The sequence below is a fragment of the Tachyglossus aculeatus genome (assembly GCF_015852505.1).
Source record: "Tachyglossus aculeatus isolate mTacAcu1 chromosome 12 unlocalized genomic scaffold, mTacAcu1.pri SUPER_6_unloc_1, whole genome shotgun sequence".
NCBI classification, from domain to species: Eukaryota; Metazoa; Chordata; class Mammalia; order Monotremata; family Tachyglossidae; genus Tachyglossus; species Tachyglossus aculeatus.
The window spans coordinates 3,865,716-3,877,843 of NW_024044828.1; the positions used below are offsets into that span (position 1 = coordinate 3,865,716).

The 12,128-nt window shown below is 44.1% G+C and overlaps 1 protein-coding gene across 2 annotated transcripts in view; it reads left to right on the plus strand.

Annotated features, from left to right (window-relative positions):
• FBXL13 (F-box and leucine rich repeat protein 13) overlaps window positions 1-12,128 on the plus strand; it is a 114,226-nt gene that overhangs the window by 16,703 nt on the left and 85,395 nt on the right. For both annotated transcript variants that reach the window (XM_038741486.1, XM_038741487.1), the window contains exons 5-7: window positions 1,314-1,468; window positions 2,821-2,927; window positions 3,616-3,762. In XM_038741486.1, coding sequence (XP_038597414.1) covers window positions 1,314-1,468; window positions 2,821-2,927; window positions 3,616-3,762 — 409 coding nt within the window. The remainder of the gene's footprint in view (window positions 1-1,313; window positions 1,469-2,820; window positions 2,928-3,615; window positions 3,763-12,128) is intronic.

The window sequence follows — 12,128 nt, forward strand, 5'->3', positions numbered from 1 at the left end:
TGGGCAAGTCACTTCAGTTCTCTGAGCCTCAGTTCCCTCATCTGCCAAATGGTGATTAAAGCTGTAAGTCTCATGTGTGGGACAGGGACACCCCAGCACTTAGTACAGTGCTTGGCACATAGCAAATGCTTAAGAAGTGGTATTATTATTATCATCCGCTCCCCCTCTCCCGCCTTACCTCAGAGGTGTGAACCATACAACTCCATCCAAACCCACTGCCCTCATCCGCTATTCAACCAGACAGTCCAGAAATAAGTGATGTTTTCAACCTGGTGTGGGCCTGGTCAGCAGTGGGGCATCTTGGGCATTTCTGTTATTCATGCCATGGGTGCTGCTCTTTGACCCAGTTGGGTTCTAATACTGACTCTGGCATCCACCTGCTGTGGGCCCTTGGGCAAGTCACATCACTTCTCTGGGCCTCAGTTCCATCATCTGCAAAATGGAGATCTAACACCCGTTCTCCTTCCTACTTAAACTGTGAGCCCCATGTGGGACTTGAATAGCTTGTATCTACCTCGGTTCCTAATCTAGTGCTTGGCACGTAGTAAGCGCTTAGCAAATGTCACAATTATTATTATTATTATTATTACTATACCCTTTTGCTGTTCACAGCATTAAGTTTCACAAGCTTGTGGCGAGATTGCACTTGAAGAGGATTTTGGGGGAACAATTTGAATCGGGTCTTTGAGGGTACATTAGCTACACTCTTCCAGAATAATTAAATTGATTCCTTGTTAAAAAGATTGTGACATCTTTCTGAAGAAGACCTCGGAAGACATCTAGGAATTCTTCACTGTGTTCCAAAAAGAAAGGAATGACCCAAATTCTGCAAACTACCTATCTCCCTCCGGGCCTCCTCCCCTAGGACAGAATCAGCTCAGCTGATGACATAACCAGCTCAGTTCCACTCAAGGTGGACATCCACCTTTGGGCATGGGAGAAAATTTGTCATCCCCGCTGCCCCAACCACACCCTTCTCTCCTTCTTCTCCCCTTCTAATGATAATAAGGATGGTACTTGTTAAGTGCTTACTATGTGCCAAGAACTGTTTTAAGTGCTGGAGTAGATATAACATAATCAGATTGTCCCACGTGGGGCTCACAGTCTTAATCCCCATTTTACAGATGAGGTAAGTGAGGCCCAGAGAAGTGAAGCGACTTGCCCAAAGTCACACAGCTGACAAGTGGCGGAGCCGGGATTAGAACCCATAACCTCTGACTCCCAAGCCACGCTCTTTCCACTAAGCCATGCTGGGATGGTGGACTTCATTACCATTCCATCAACCAATGATTGACTGTCCTTTCAACTGGCAGTGCATGGAAAGAATATTTGCTGACCAAAAAAAGAGAAGAAAAACTGGAAAATGAGAAGATTGCACTGTCAGCCAGCCACTACAATCAAAGGCTCTTAAGATCAGTTGTGCTTAAATGGAATGCTTTTGTGAAAGGGAGAAAGCAATGTATTGTAGGTAAGTCTTAGACGCTTATAAGCGTTTCATCATTATAATAGAAGCTCCTTCTCTCTCTCTCTCTCTCTCTCTCTCTCCATATATAGTTCATTTATGTGGGAGATTATCATCATCATCAATCGTATTTATTGAGCGCTTACTATGCAGAGCACTGTACTAAGCGCTTGGGAAGTACAAATTGGCAACATATAGAGACAGTCCCTACCCAACAGTATTACATACCTATTATACACCTCTATTATTATTTGCATTCCTTGGGCTCTTAAACGATTAGTAACACTGACAATCCTGTCTAGTAATAATGGAGGTACTTATTAAATGTTTCCTATGTGCCAAGAACTGTACTAAATGCTGGGGTGGATGCAGTACAATCTGATCAGACACGGTCCCACCTGGTGTTCATAGTCTGAGAAGGGAGGATAACAGATATGTGATCCCTGTTTTATAGATGAGGAAACTGAGGCAGAGAAGGTAAGTGATGAGCCCAAGCAGAGCTGGGGCTAGAAGCAGAGTCTCCTGACTCCCAGTCTGGTGGACTGTCCACTAGGCCCCTAAGCCCCTTCAATCTACACTTCACGCTGCTGCCCGGATCATCTTTGTGCAGAAACGCTCTGGGCATGTTACCCCCCTCCTCAAAAATCTCCAGTGGTTACCAGTCAACCTACGCATCAGGCAAAAGCTCCTCACTCTCGGCTTCAAGGCTCTCCATCACCTCGCCCCCTTCTCCCAGCCAGCTTGATAGCTACTTCTGAATCTGCAACTCCAGGAGCTCCGGGGATGCAGGAACTGACTTGGATGTCCTCCCCTCTTTCGGCTGGCGGACACTATTGCCGTCAGCAGAGGCTCTAGCAGCGGGGATGGAGTAGCCGAGATACGAGGTTTGGGGTATGCGAATTAAAAAGAGGGATATAATGAAAAGAGCAGAAGGATAATGTTCTGCACAGAGTAAGCGCTCAATAAATACCACTGATTGATTGGTAGGGCAATTGCAGGCAGTTGCCATGGAGAAGCAACATAGGCTAGCTTACCCCGGCCCCGTCACTTGCCTGCTCTGTGAACTTGGTCAAGTCACTTTGAGGAAACTGAGGCAGAGAAGTTAAGTGACTTGACCAAGTTCCTTAATAAGTTCCACAATTAACCGTGCTTGTATCTAAATGTCATCAAAGAGAGGGCGGGATTGGTAAAATTCTGAGGCTAACTAAACAGCCCCTTATTGCTAGTTATAACACTAAAGAAATGAAATCGTTGAGAAGGATTTTAGTAGCGTGTGAGATGATGAAAGGTATTACGCCAAATGAATTTTAAAAATCAAGCAGTATCCATGAGGCATTAATGGAACACGTTTCTTTCAGAGGCCTCCAGGAAGCTTCAGAAGGTGGTTAAACGTGAAAAGATATCAAAAATCATCAGGGTTTGGCATAAGGAAACCCAGTGTTCAAAAAAAGCCAAAGATCTTAAGGTATGTTGTACATACATTTGACCATAACGAGCGAGATAGGCTTTTTATGGTATTTGTTAAGCGCTTGCTATGTGTCAAACAGTGCTAGAGAAATGTGCTAAATGTGCTAGAGAAGCAGCGTGGCTCAAGGGAAAGAGCCCGGGCTTGGGAGTCAGAGGCCATGGGTTTGAATTCCGGCTCCACCACTTGTCAGCTGTGTGACCTTGGGCAAGTCACTTAACTTCTCTGAGCCTCAGTTCCCTCATCTGTGAAATGGGAATTAAGACTGTGAGCTCCACGTGGGAAACCTGATCACCTTATATCCCCCCCAGCACTTAGAACAGTGCTTCGTACATAGTAAGCGCTTAACAAATGCCATCATCATTATTATTATTATGTGTGTGTTCTCCAGCTTGAGAATGGCCAGTCCTGTGGGATTCCAAGGAAGTAAGTCATCCATGTTGGTACGGGGCAACAGGGAGAAACTGGGCAGGGGTGAATAAAGGGAGAGAAGGATGTGACCATGCATCCAGCATTACCGATAGTTAAGTTCATCTTAACGATGTCTCGATAGCCTGGCATATTTAAGGAAACATACTGACTCTCTGAAAATGGTCTAGAAAGCCTGGAAATGCCACAGATCATTAAATCCACAAGGCCACATGGACCTGCATTTAGGGTGAGAATTGTGTCTTCCTTCCCTCTTCAGAAACTGGAAAGGAGAGTTATGGAAAACCAACTGAAAGAGGACGATAGTGAAGGGAGTGAAAAGCCAGAAGTAGAAGTGGCCCCGCAGAAAGACTTGTCGTCGCCTAGAGACAGGATGGCCCAGTTACCTGAAGCAGCGGTAATACAGGTGAGTTTCAAGCAGTTCTCTTTTTCCACCGGGTTTTAAAAAACAGGTCGACGGGCCCCATTTCAGTCATTGGCATGAAGAGGCCACATTTCTAAGGCATGTCTACATGTCTAATTTTCTGGCATCTAATTTGGCGGAATGAACAAAATCATCTAGGCTATAGGTGCCAACTTTTCATTTTGAGTATCGTAGTGAAAAAGGGGCAGGGATTGCTTCCTTGCCCTTGTGGGGCCACCCAAAGTGATGACTGTGGTATATGTTAAGCACTCACTCTAGGTCAAGCACGGTTCTAAGTGCTGGGGTGGATCCAAGATCATCAGGTTGAGCCCACATGGGGCTCACCACCCAAGTAGGAGGGAGTAGGATCAAATCCCCATTCTACAGATGAGGAAACTGAGGCCCAGAGAAGTGAAGTGACTTGTCTGAGGTCGCACAATGAGCTCATAAGACCACACACCTCTAGACAGTAAGCCCGTCCTCTAGACTGCAAGCTCGTTGTGGGCAGGGAATGTCAGCTCTATAGTTTATATTATACTCAATCGTATTTAATGAGCACTCACTGTGTGCAGAGCACTAAGCACTTGGGAGAATATAATATAACAACACACAGACACATTCCCTGCCCAGAATGAGCTTACAATCACTCTGCACACAGTGCTCTGCAAGCAGTAAGAGCTCCATAAATACCACTGATGGATAAACACACCTCTAGAGACCCAAAGCTACAGGTAAATAACCTCCATTCAATGGTCTTTTCACGGACTATATTGTAGGTTCGGGAAACTACTCTGTAAATTTCTTGTTTTCTCATATTCCCAGTGGTTTGTCGACTCACTGAATCCCTTACAGTTTACGTCATGTTCAAAGAGTGCCAAATATTGATTGTTTCTTAATAGAAAGCATTCACGTTTTCCATTCTTCTATGAATCCCAACTCCGAGGCTTGGAATTTGGATAGGTGGCAGTCTGCCAACAGTAAGATTAATTGCCCTGGTTAGACTATCCTCTTCTGATATCATGAAATGAACTGTTGACCTCGTGAAGCGAATAATGGAAAACCCACCATTTTTAATAGCAAAACAAGAGACTGTGATTTAAACAGCGCTCGACGCGTCCCTCAGTTTTCCATGTCTAGGGCTCCTGTGACCTCCAACAGTCTGATACTGTTGATTAAAAAAAAAGTTGTAGTGCACGTCATCCCCCGATTTTACTTGGGGAAACAATTTATTTTGGAAAGCCAATCCAAGGCTCCCACATTTTCTGGCCGTAAGCAGCGATTTGGAGGGCTTGCTGCGGTGGTCATGGGTTTGCCCCTTTCCATAGTCCGCCGTTTTGAACCAATGGATTGACAGGTAAAACTGGAGTGGGCCAAGCATAATAACTCTCAGTTTTACAAATCACCCATATTTGGATAATGCCACACATATGACAAAGTTAAAGTTATAAAACCGTGAAGACCTGTTTATAGTAAGCGCTTACCGTAGTAAGTGCTTGATAAATACCATTGATTGACTGACTGATCTGGAATATCATCAGCTCACCTGTATTTAAGTAATGCTTCCAGCAACCTAGTTCCACTGGGCAGCAGCCATATGCGGAGTTGGAAGAAAGCATACACAAAAGCCAGCAAGGCAGACTAAGTGATATGCGACAGAGTGAAGAGTGCGGCCTAATGGATAGAACAACGGGCCTGGGAATCAGCAAGACCTGGGTTCTAATCCTGGCACTGCCACCTGTCTGCTGTGTGGCCTTGGACAAGTCACTTTACTTTTCTTTGCCTCAGCTCCCTTATCTGTAAAATGGGGATCAAGACTGTGAGCCCCGTGTAGGACAGGGACTGCGTCCAACCTGAATAACTTGAATCTACGCCACTGCTTCGTACTGTGCCTGGCGCATATTAAGCACTTAACAAATACCATATAAAAAATGGGTGGAATTCCGTCTCAAACACCACAAAATCTCCATTCTCTTAAGGAGCAGTTAAGTTGGATTTGCCAGCTAACAGGTGAGGGGTTGCCTTTCTCCAGCCGAGGCTCCGATAGGACGAGACAGGCTTGGAAACAGTCAGACCATTAACTCGGCAGGTTTCCACCCCTTCCTCTCCACCCGAACAGCTTCTATACTGGTACAAACTCCGGCCACATCTTGACTAAACCACTGAATCATGGCGTGGGCAGGGAACGTGTCCGTTTATTTTTATATTGTACTCTCCCAAGTGCTTAGTACAGTGCTCTGCACACAGCGCTCAATAAATACAGTTGAATGAATGAATCAATCGTATTTATTGAGCACTTATTGAGTGCAGAGGACTGTACAGGATAAAGACAAATTCCCTGCCCACAACGAGCTTACTGTCTAGAGGATGAGCTTTCAGTCTTGAGGGCTGTATCAGCTTCCTCGCTCCCTTTAGCCTCTCCATACTCCAGTCCACACTACCTGCCCCTGCGTTGATCATCTTCTTGAAGTGTGGCTTACTATTTTATTGCATTTGCTCATCGGGTTGGACACAGTCCGTGTCCCACGTGGGGCTCACAGTCTTAATCCTCATTTTACAGATGAGATAACTGAGGCGCGGAGAAGGGAAGTGACTTGCCCAAGGTCACACAGCAGAGAAGTGGCGGAGTTGGGATTAGAACCCACCACCTCTGATTCCCAAGCTCGTGCTCTTTCCACTATTTAATGTTCTAAGCTCAATATGATTTTTTGGCATAGCCCTGTTGGCCTAGTGGAAAAACCACAGTCCTTTTAGGCAGAAAACCTGGGTTTGAATCTCAGCTCTGCCATCTGCTTGCTGTATGACCTTGGGCGAGTCACTTTACTTCTCGGTGCCTCAGTTTCCTCAACTGTAAAATAGGGATTCAATGCTTGTTCTTCCTCCTATTTAGACGGGTCCCATTTGGGACAGGGACTCTGTTTGACCTGATTAATATTAGCCTGTGAGCCCACTGTTGGGTAGGGACTGTCTCTATATGTTGCCAATTTGTACTTCCCAAGCGCTTAGTACAGTGCTCTGCACACAGTAAGCGCTCAATAAATACGATTGATGATGATGATTAATATATATCTATCCCAGTGCTTAGAACAGCGCTTGACACATAGAAAGCATCTAACAAATACCATAATTACTGTTAAGTGACTGATGCTCCGAACCTCTTGAAGACATTGTAGTGATACATTTGGCTTGTGCTAAAACTCTCCTTTATATCTATGGAAGTGACAACTTTCAGTGACTTTGAAATTCATACATTTTGGCAGGCTAGTGTTTTGAAAATATAATTGGAAACAGCAGTTTGGAACCAATTCCAACTAGATGTACCATGTTTGGAGAGCTCTTATTAATTACAGGTTTACTTTATTTCATTTTTAGATTTGGCTACATCAGCCCATGAAAACAAGAAGGGGCACTATTTAAACGGCCAGATTTCTAGGGTACACTCACCCATAATATGTAATATGGCAGTTTCAAACTGCTTTGGGCAGCAGATGTTGGGCTTCTCAATCTACCATTAAAACTGCAGGCCAAGCGCTTTCAGTAAGTGGGAGGTTTGGCAAAGATTAGGGTATTTTTTTTTTTAAATGTAAGACCTTTTTTTTCCACGTAGTTTGGCAAGAAATACAACAGAAAAGTCTTGATGAAGTTGGACAGCCAGCCCGTGCTTTCTTGTAGCTAAATAACACAGCTGCCTCAGAAAGATCTAAAACTTGTCAGATTGCTTAGCACTGGAAATGGTGCGTTAATTCCAGCGTCCATTCAAGTGTTGACCCTTTAAAGTCAAAAAATGCCACGGATTCTGGGAATAGCCACTTCAGGTCCCACAGGCCTTATCATTTACTTAACCTCTTGTGGCAAAGAAGCTTTGATGGTCCACTAACCTCAACTCCAGAGCTGACCAGAAAGAAGTGGATGGCAGAGGACTGTCCCGTTAAACTAGTCATTTACAAAACAAAACTTTCCTGCCCATGGAAACTTCCAAACTGTGTTACCATAGCGCTGGAGGTCAGAATGACTTTAATACCCCAAAACAGTGCTTTAGACTGAGCCGTCTGTAATGTAGACCTCAGAGAGGGGAGAAATTTATAATCACCTTCTCAATCTGAGATCTTAGTTGAATAGATTCCCTGCTAGCATATGGGTTTTTACTTCAGTGGAAATAAAAGGGTTGTGTTGTCCTTGTCCTGGAGGTTTTCAAAATAGTTTCCCCTGGGGCATCATGACTGTTTCCACTGTCCCACTGTCTCCCCATCCTTGTTTATGATTTAAAATTAGTCACTGTTTGGCCTCTTTTTTTTTTTTTTTAATTGTATTTGTTGAGGGGTTACTATGTGTCAGACACTGTACTAAAGTGCTGGGGTACATACAAGCTAATGAGGTTGGACACAGTCCTTGTGTCCCACTTGGGGTTTACAGTCTTAATCCTCATTTTACAGATGAGGGAACTGAGGCACAGAGAAGTGAAGTGCTTTGCCCAAGGTCACACAGCAGACAAGTGGCAGGGCCGGGATTAGAACTCCGGTCCTTCTGTCTCCCAGGCCCGTGCCCTATCCAGCAGGCCACGCTGCATGTCCTAGGATAGAGGAGAGCCTGAACTATATGTCTGGAGATCCAGCAGAGGTAAATAGTCGAAGTGAAAATATAAATTCAATGCTGTGGAAAGATCAGGCTGTTTTAAGTCCATTTGCTGGAGAGTGACTTTTGCCCTCAGCCTGAACGTTATTAGCTTTTATGGGTTCGAGGGATGCCATCGTGGCTAAAAGTTATTCCGAAGATTCTGATGTGTAGTTAATTATAGTTTCTTTGTTTTTCTAGCAGAGGCAAGAGTTTAACTAATAGATTATGAAGGGAATGAACAAAAGGAAAGGGCCATCCGTTACAGCTTGCTTCCATCATCCTTCCTTCCTGCTTTTTCACGGAGCTTGGCCTCTTGAGTTGTAGCCCCCACTCCATCACTCTCCTCAGTCATCCTCAGGATGGGTCATAAAAGTTTTTCCTAGCACACAGGAAGATGTTCTGTTGAAGCCAATGGGAAGCAGCATGGCCCATGGATAAAGGCCACAGTCTTTATCCCCATTTTACAGATGAGGGAACTGAGGCACAGAGAAGTTAAGGCCGAGGGGCCAGAGGATGTGGGTTCATTCATTCAATTGTATTTATTGAGTGCTTACTGTGTGCAGAGCACCATACTAAGTGCTTGAAAAGTACAATTCAGCAATAAAGATAGGCAATCCCTGCCCACACCAGGCTTACAGTCCAGAAGAAAATAATAATGGCATTTGTTAAGCACTTATTATGTGCCAAGCACTGTTCTAAGCGCTGGGGTAGATACAAGTTAATCAGGTGGGGCTCACAGTCTTGATCCCCGTTTTACAGATGAGGGAACTGAGGCACAGAGAAGTTAAGGCCGAGGGGCCAGAGGATGTGGGTTCATTCATTCAATTGTATTTATTGAGTGCTTACTGTGTGCAGAGCACCATACTAAGTGCTTGAAAAGTACAATTCAGCAATAAAGATAGGCAATCCCTGCCTACACCAGGCTTACAGTCTAGAAGAAAATAATAATCAATCAATCAATCAATCAATCAATCATATTTATTGAGCACTTACTGTGTGCAGAGCACTGTACTAAGCGCTTGGGAAGTACAAGTCGGCAACACATAGAGACAGTCCCTACCCAACAGCGGGCTCACAGTCTAGAAGACTGGTGTTTAAATAGAAGAAGCTCTATAAAAAGCTTCTCTGTAGAAGCTCTGTAGAAGAAATAATGGTGTTTGTTAAGTGCTTATTATGTGCCAAGCACTGTTCTAAGCGCTGGGGTAGCTACAAGTTAATCAGGTGGGGCTCACAGCCTTGATCCCCATTTTACAGATGAGGGAACCGAGGCACCGAGAAGAGGTTTGCCGAAGGTCACGCAGCAGACGAATGGTGGAGCCGGGGTTAGAAACCCACGTCCTCTGATTTCCGAGGCCGCACTATTTCCACTAAGCCATGCTGCTTCTCTAATCGGGGCTCTGCCACTTGCCTGCTATGTGACCTTGGGCAAGTCACTTCAGTTTTCCTCAACTGCAAAATGAGATTCAAACTCAGTGGAAAGAGCCCGGGCTTTGGAGTCAGAGGTCATGGGTTCAAATCCTGACTCTGGCAGTTGTCAGCTGTGTGACTTTGGGCGAGTCACTTAACTTCTCTGTGTGCCTCAGTTACCTCATCTGTCAAATGGGGATTAAGACTGTGAGCCCCCCATGGGACAACCTGATCACCTTGTAACCTCCCCAGGGCTTAGAACAGTGCTTTGCACATAGTAAGTGCTTAATAAATGCCATTATTATCACCTGTATATATGTATATATGTTTGTACATATTCATTACTCTATTTATTTTACTTGTACATATCTATTCTATTTATTTTATTTTGTTAGCATGTTTGGTTTTGTTCTCTGTCTTCCCCTTTTAGACTGTGAGCCCACTGTTGGGTAGGGACTGTCTCTATATGTTGCCAATTTGTACTTCCCAAGTGCTTAGTACAGTGCTCTGCACATAGTAAGCGCTCAATAAATACGATTGATGTTGATGATGATGATGACTGTGAACCCCATGTGTGACAGGGACTGTGCATGCCTGATTGTATCTACCCCAGGGTTTAGAACAGGGCTCGATGCGTAGGAAGCGCTTAACATATACCACGAAAGGGCCGGGGGCTCTAGTTCATTGAAATCCACCGGGACAGTTGAATGATCCCTCCGGTGAATCCGGATAACTTTGCTTGTTACTTCTCAAGTCTCCTCTCAGAAAACAGCCCTTCTATTTTATTTTATTTTTTGTAATGCTGTCTGTTAAGCGCTTACCATGTCTCGGCACTGTACTAAGTGCTGGGGTAGATACATGCTAATCAGGTTGGACACAATCCAGCGCTTAAGAACAGTGCTTTGCACATAGTAAGCGCTTAACAAATACCAAAATTATTATTATTATTATGGGGCTCACAGTCTCAGTCCCCATTTTACAGATGAGGTAACTGAAGCACAGGGAAGTAATTTAGAGAAGCAGTGTGGTCTAGTGGATGGTCAAGCGCTTAGTACAGTGCTCTGCACATAGTAAGCGCTCAATAAATACGATTGATGACGACTGATGATGACCGCAGGTTTGGGAGTCAGCAGGATCGGGGTTCTAATCCTGGCTCTGCCACCTGTCTGCTGTGTGGCCTTGAACAAGTCATTTCCCTTTTCTGTGTCGCAGTTCCCTCATCTGAAAAATGGGGATTAAGACTGTGAGTCCCATGTGGGACAATTATTGTGTCCAACCTGTTTAGCTTGTATCTACCCCAGCGTTTAGTACAGTGTCTGGCAAATACCATTAAAAAAGCGTGTTCTTCTTGAAGTGGCAGCTGTGGAGATTTTACTCTATTTGCACCTAAATTGGGAACAGAAAAGTCTACAGAGCTTCCCAGGTTATAATGGACTTCCAGGCATTGTGAAGTGCAGGCCAGATAATTCATAATTTTAAAATGAAAACACGATTAGGTGAAGAATAAGAATGCATCTTAGTGAAAAAGGAAAGGGCAGTTTGACAGTTAAATATTTAATTACACATTTTAAGCTTGAGTGTTCTATTTCTAGAAGCGCGTTGTGAGATTCTATTCTATTTTCAGTTTCTGTAATGAGTGTTGTTTTACTCGTTTGACATTAGACATGAGGCAATGTGTAAAAAATCAGGCAAGGCAAGTAGAAACGAACTATAAGATAAATGATCCTGTACTATTTGGAATCTGGATTTTGGATGAGAATAGTGACCTTATAAAATGTTTGGACCATATTATTCATGGAAAATGTAAGTGTTATTTACAAACAAAAATTTAGCTTTCAAAAAATGTGGCCGCAGCATTTTTGAAAGTTGCTGTGTGAACACAACAGATGGATCATTTATCCTGGCTTAGTCCAAAATACATTTATAGGTACTGTGATGGAAAGAAAACTTGGAGTTTCTTTAAGTTTTGCAGGAACAGTCGTTGTCTATTTCACTGCCGACCTCTCGCCCCTGTCCGTCTCTGACATGGAAAGTCCCCCCTCTTTATTTCGGATGAACAATTACTCGCCCCATCCCCTCAAAACCTTAATGAAGGCACATCTTCCCCAAGAGGCCTTCCCTGATTAAGCCCTTTTTTCCTTTTCTTCCTCTTCCTTCTGTGTTGCCCTGACTTGCTCCTTTTATTCATCCCCTCTCTCAGCCACACTCCACTTACGTACCTATCCACACTTTATTTATTTACAGTACCGTCTATCTCCCCATCTAGACTAGACTGTAAGCTCGTTGTGGGCAGGGAATGTGTCTCTTATATTGTTAGATTGTACTCCCCCAAGCATTTAGTAAACTGCTCT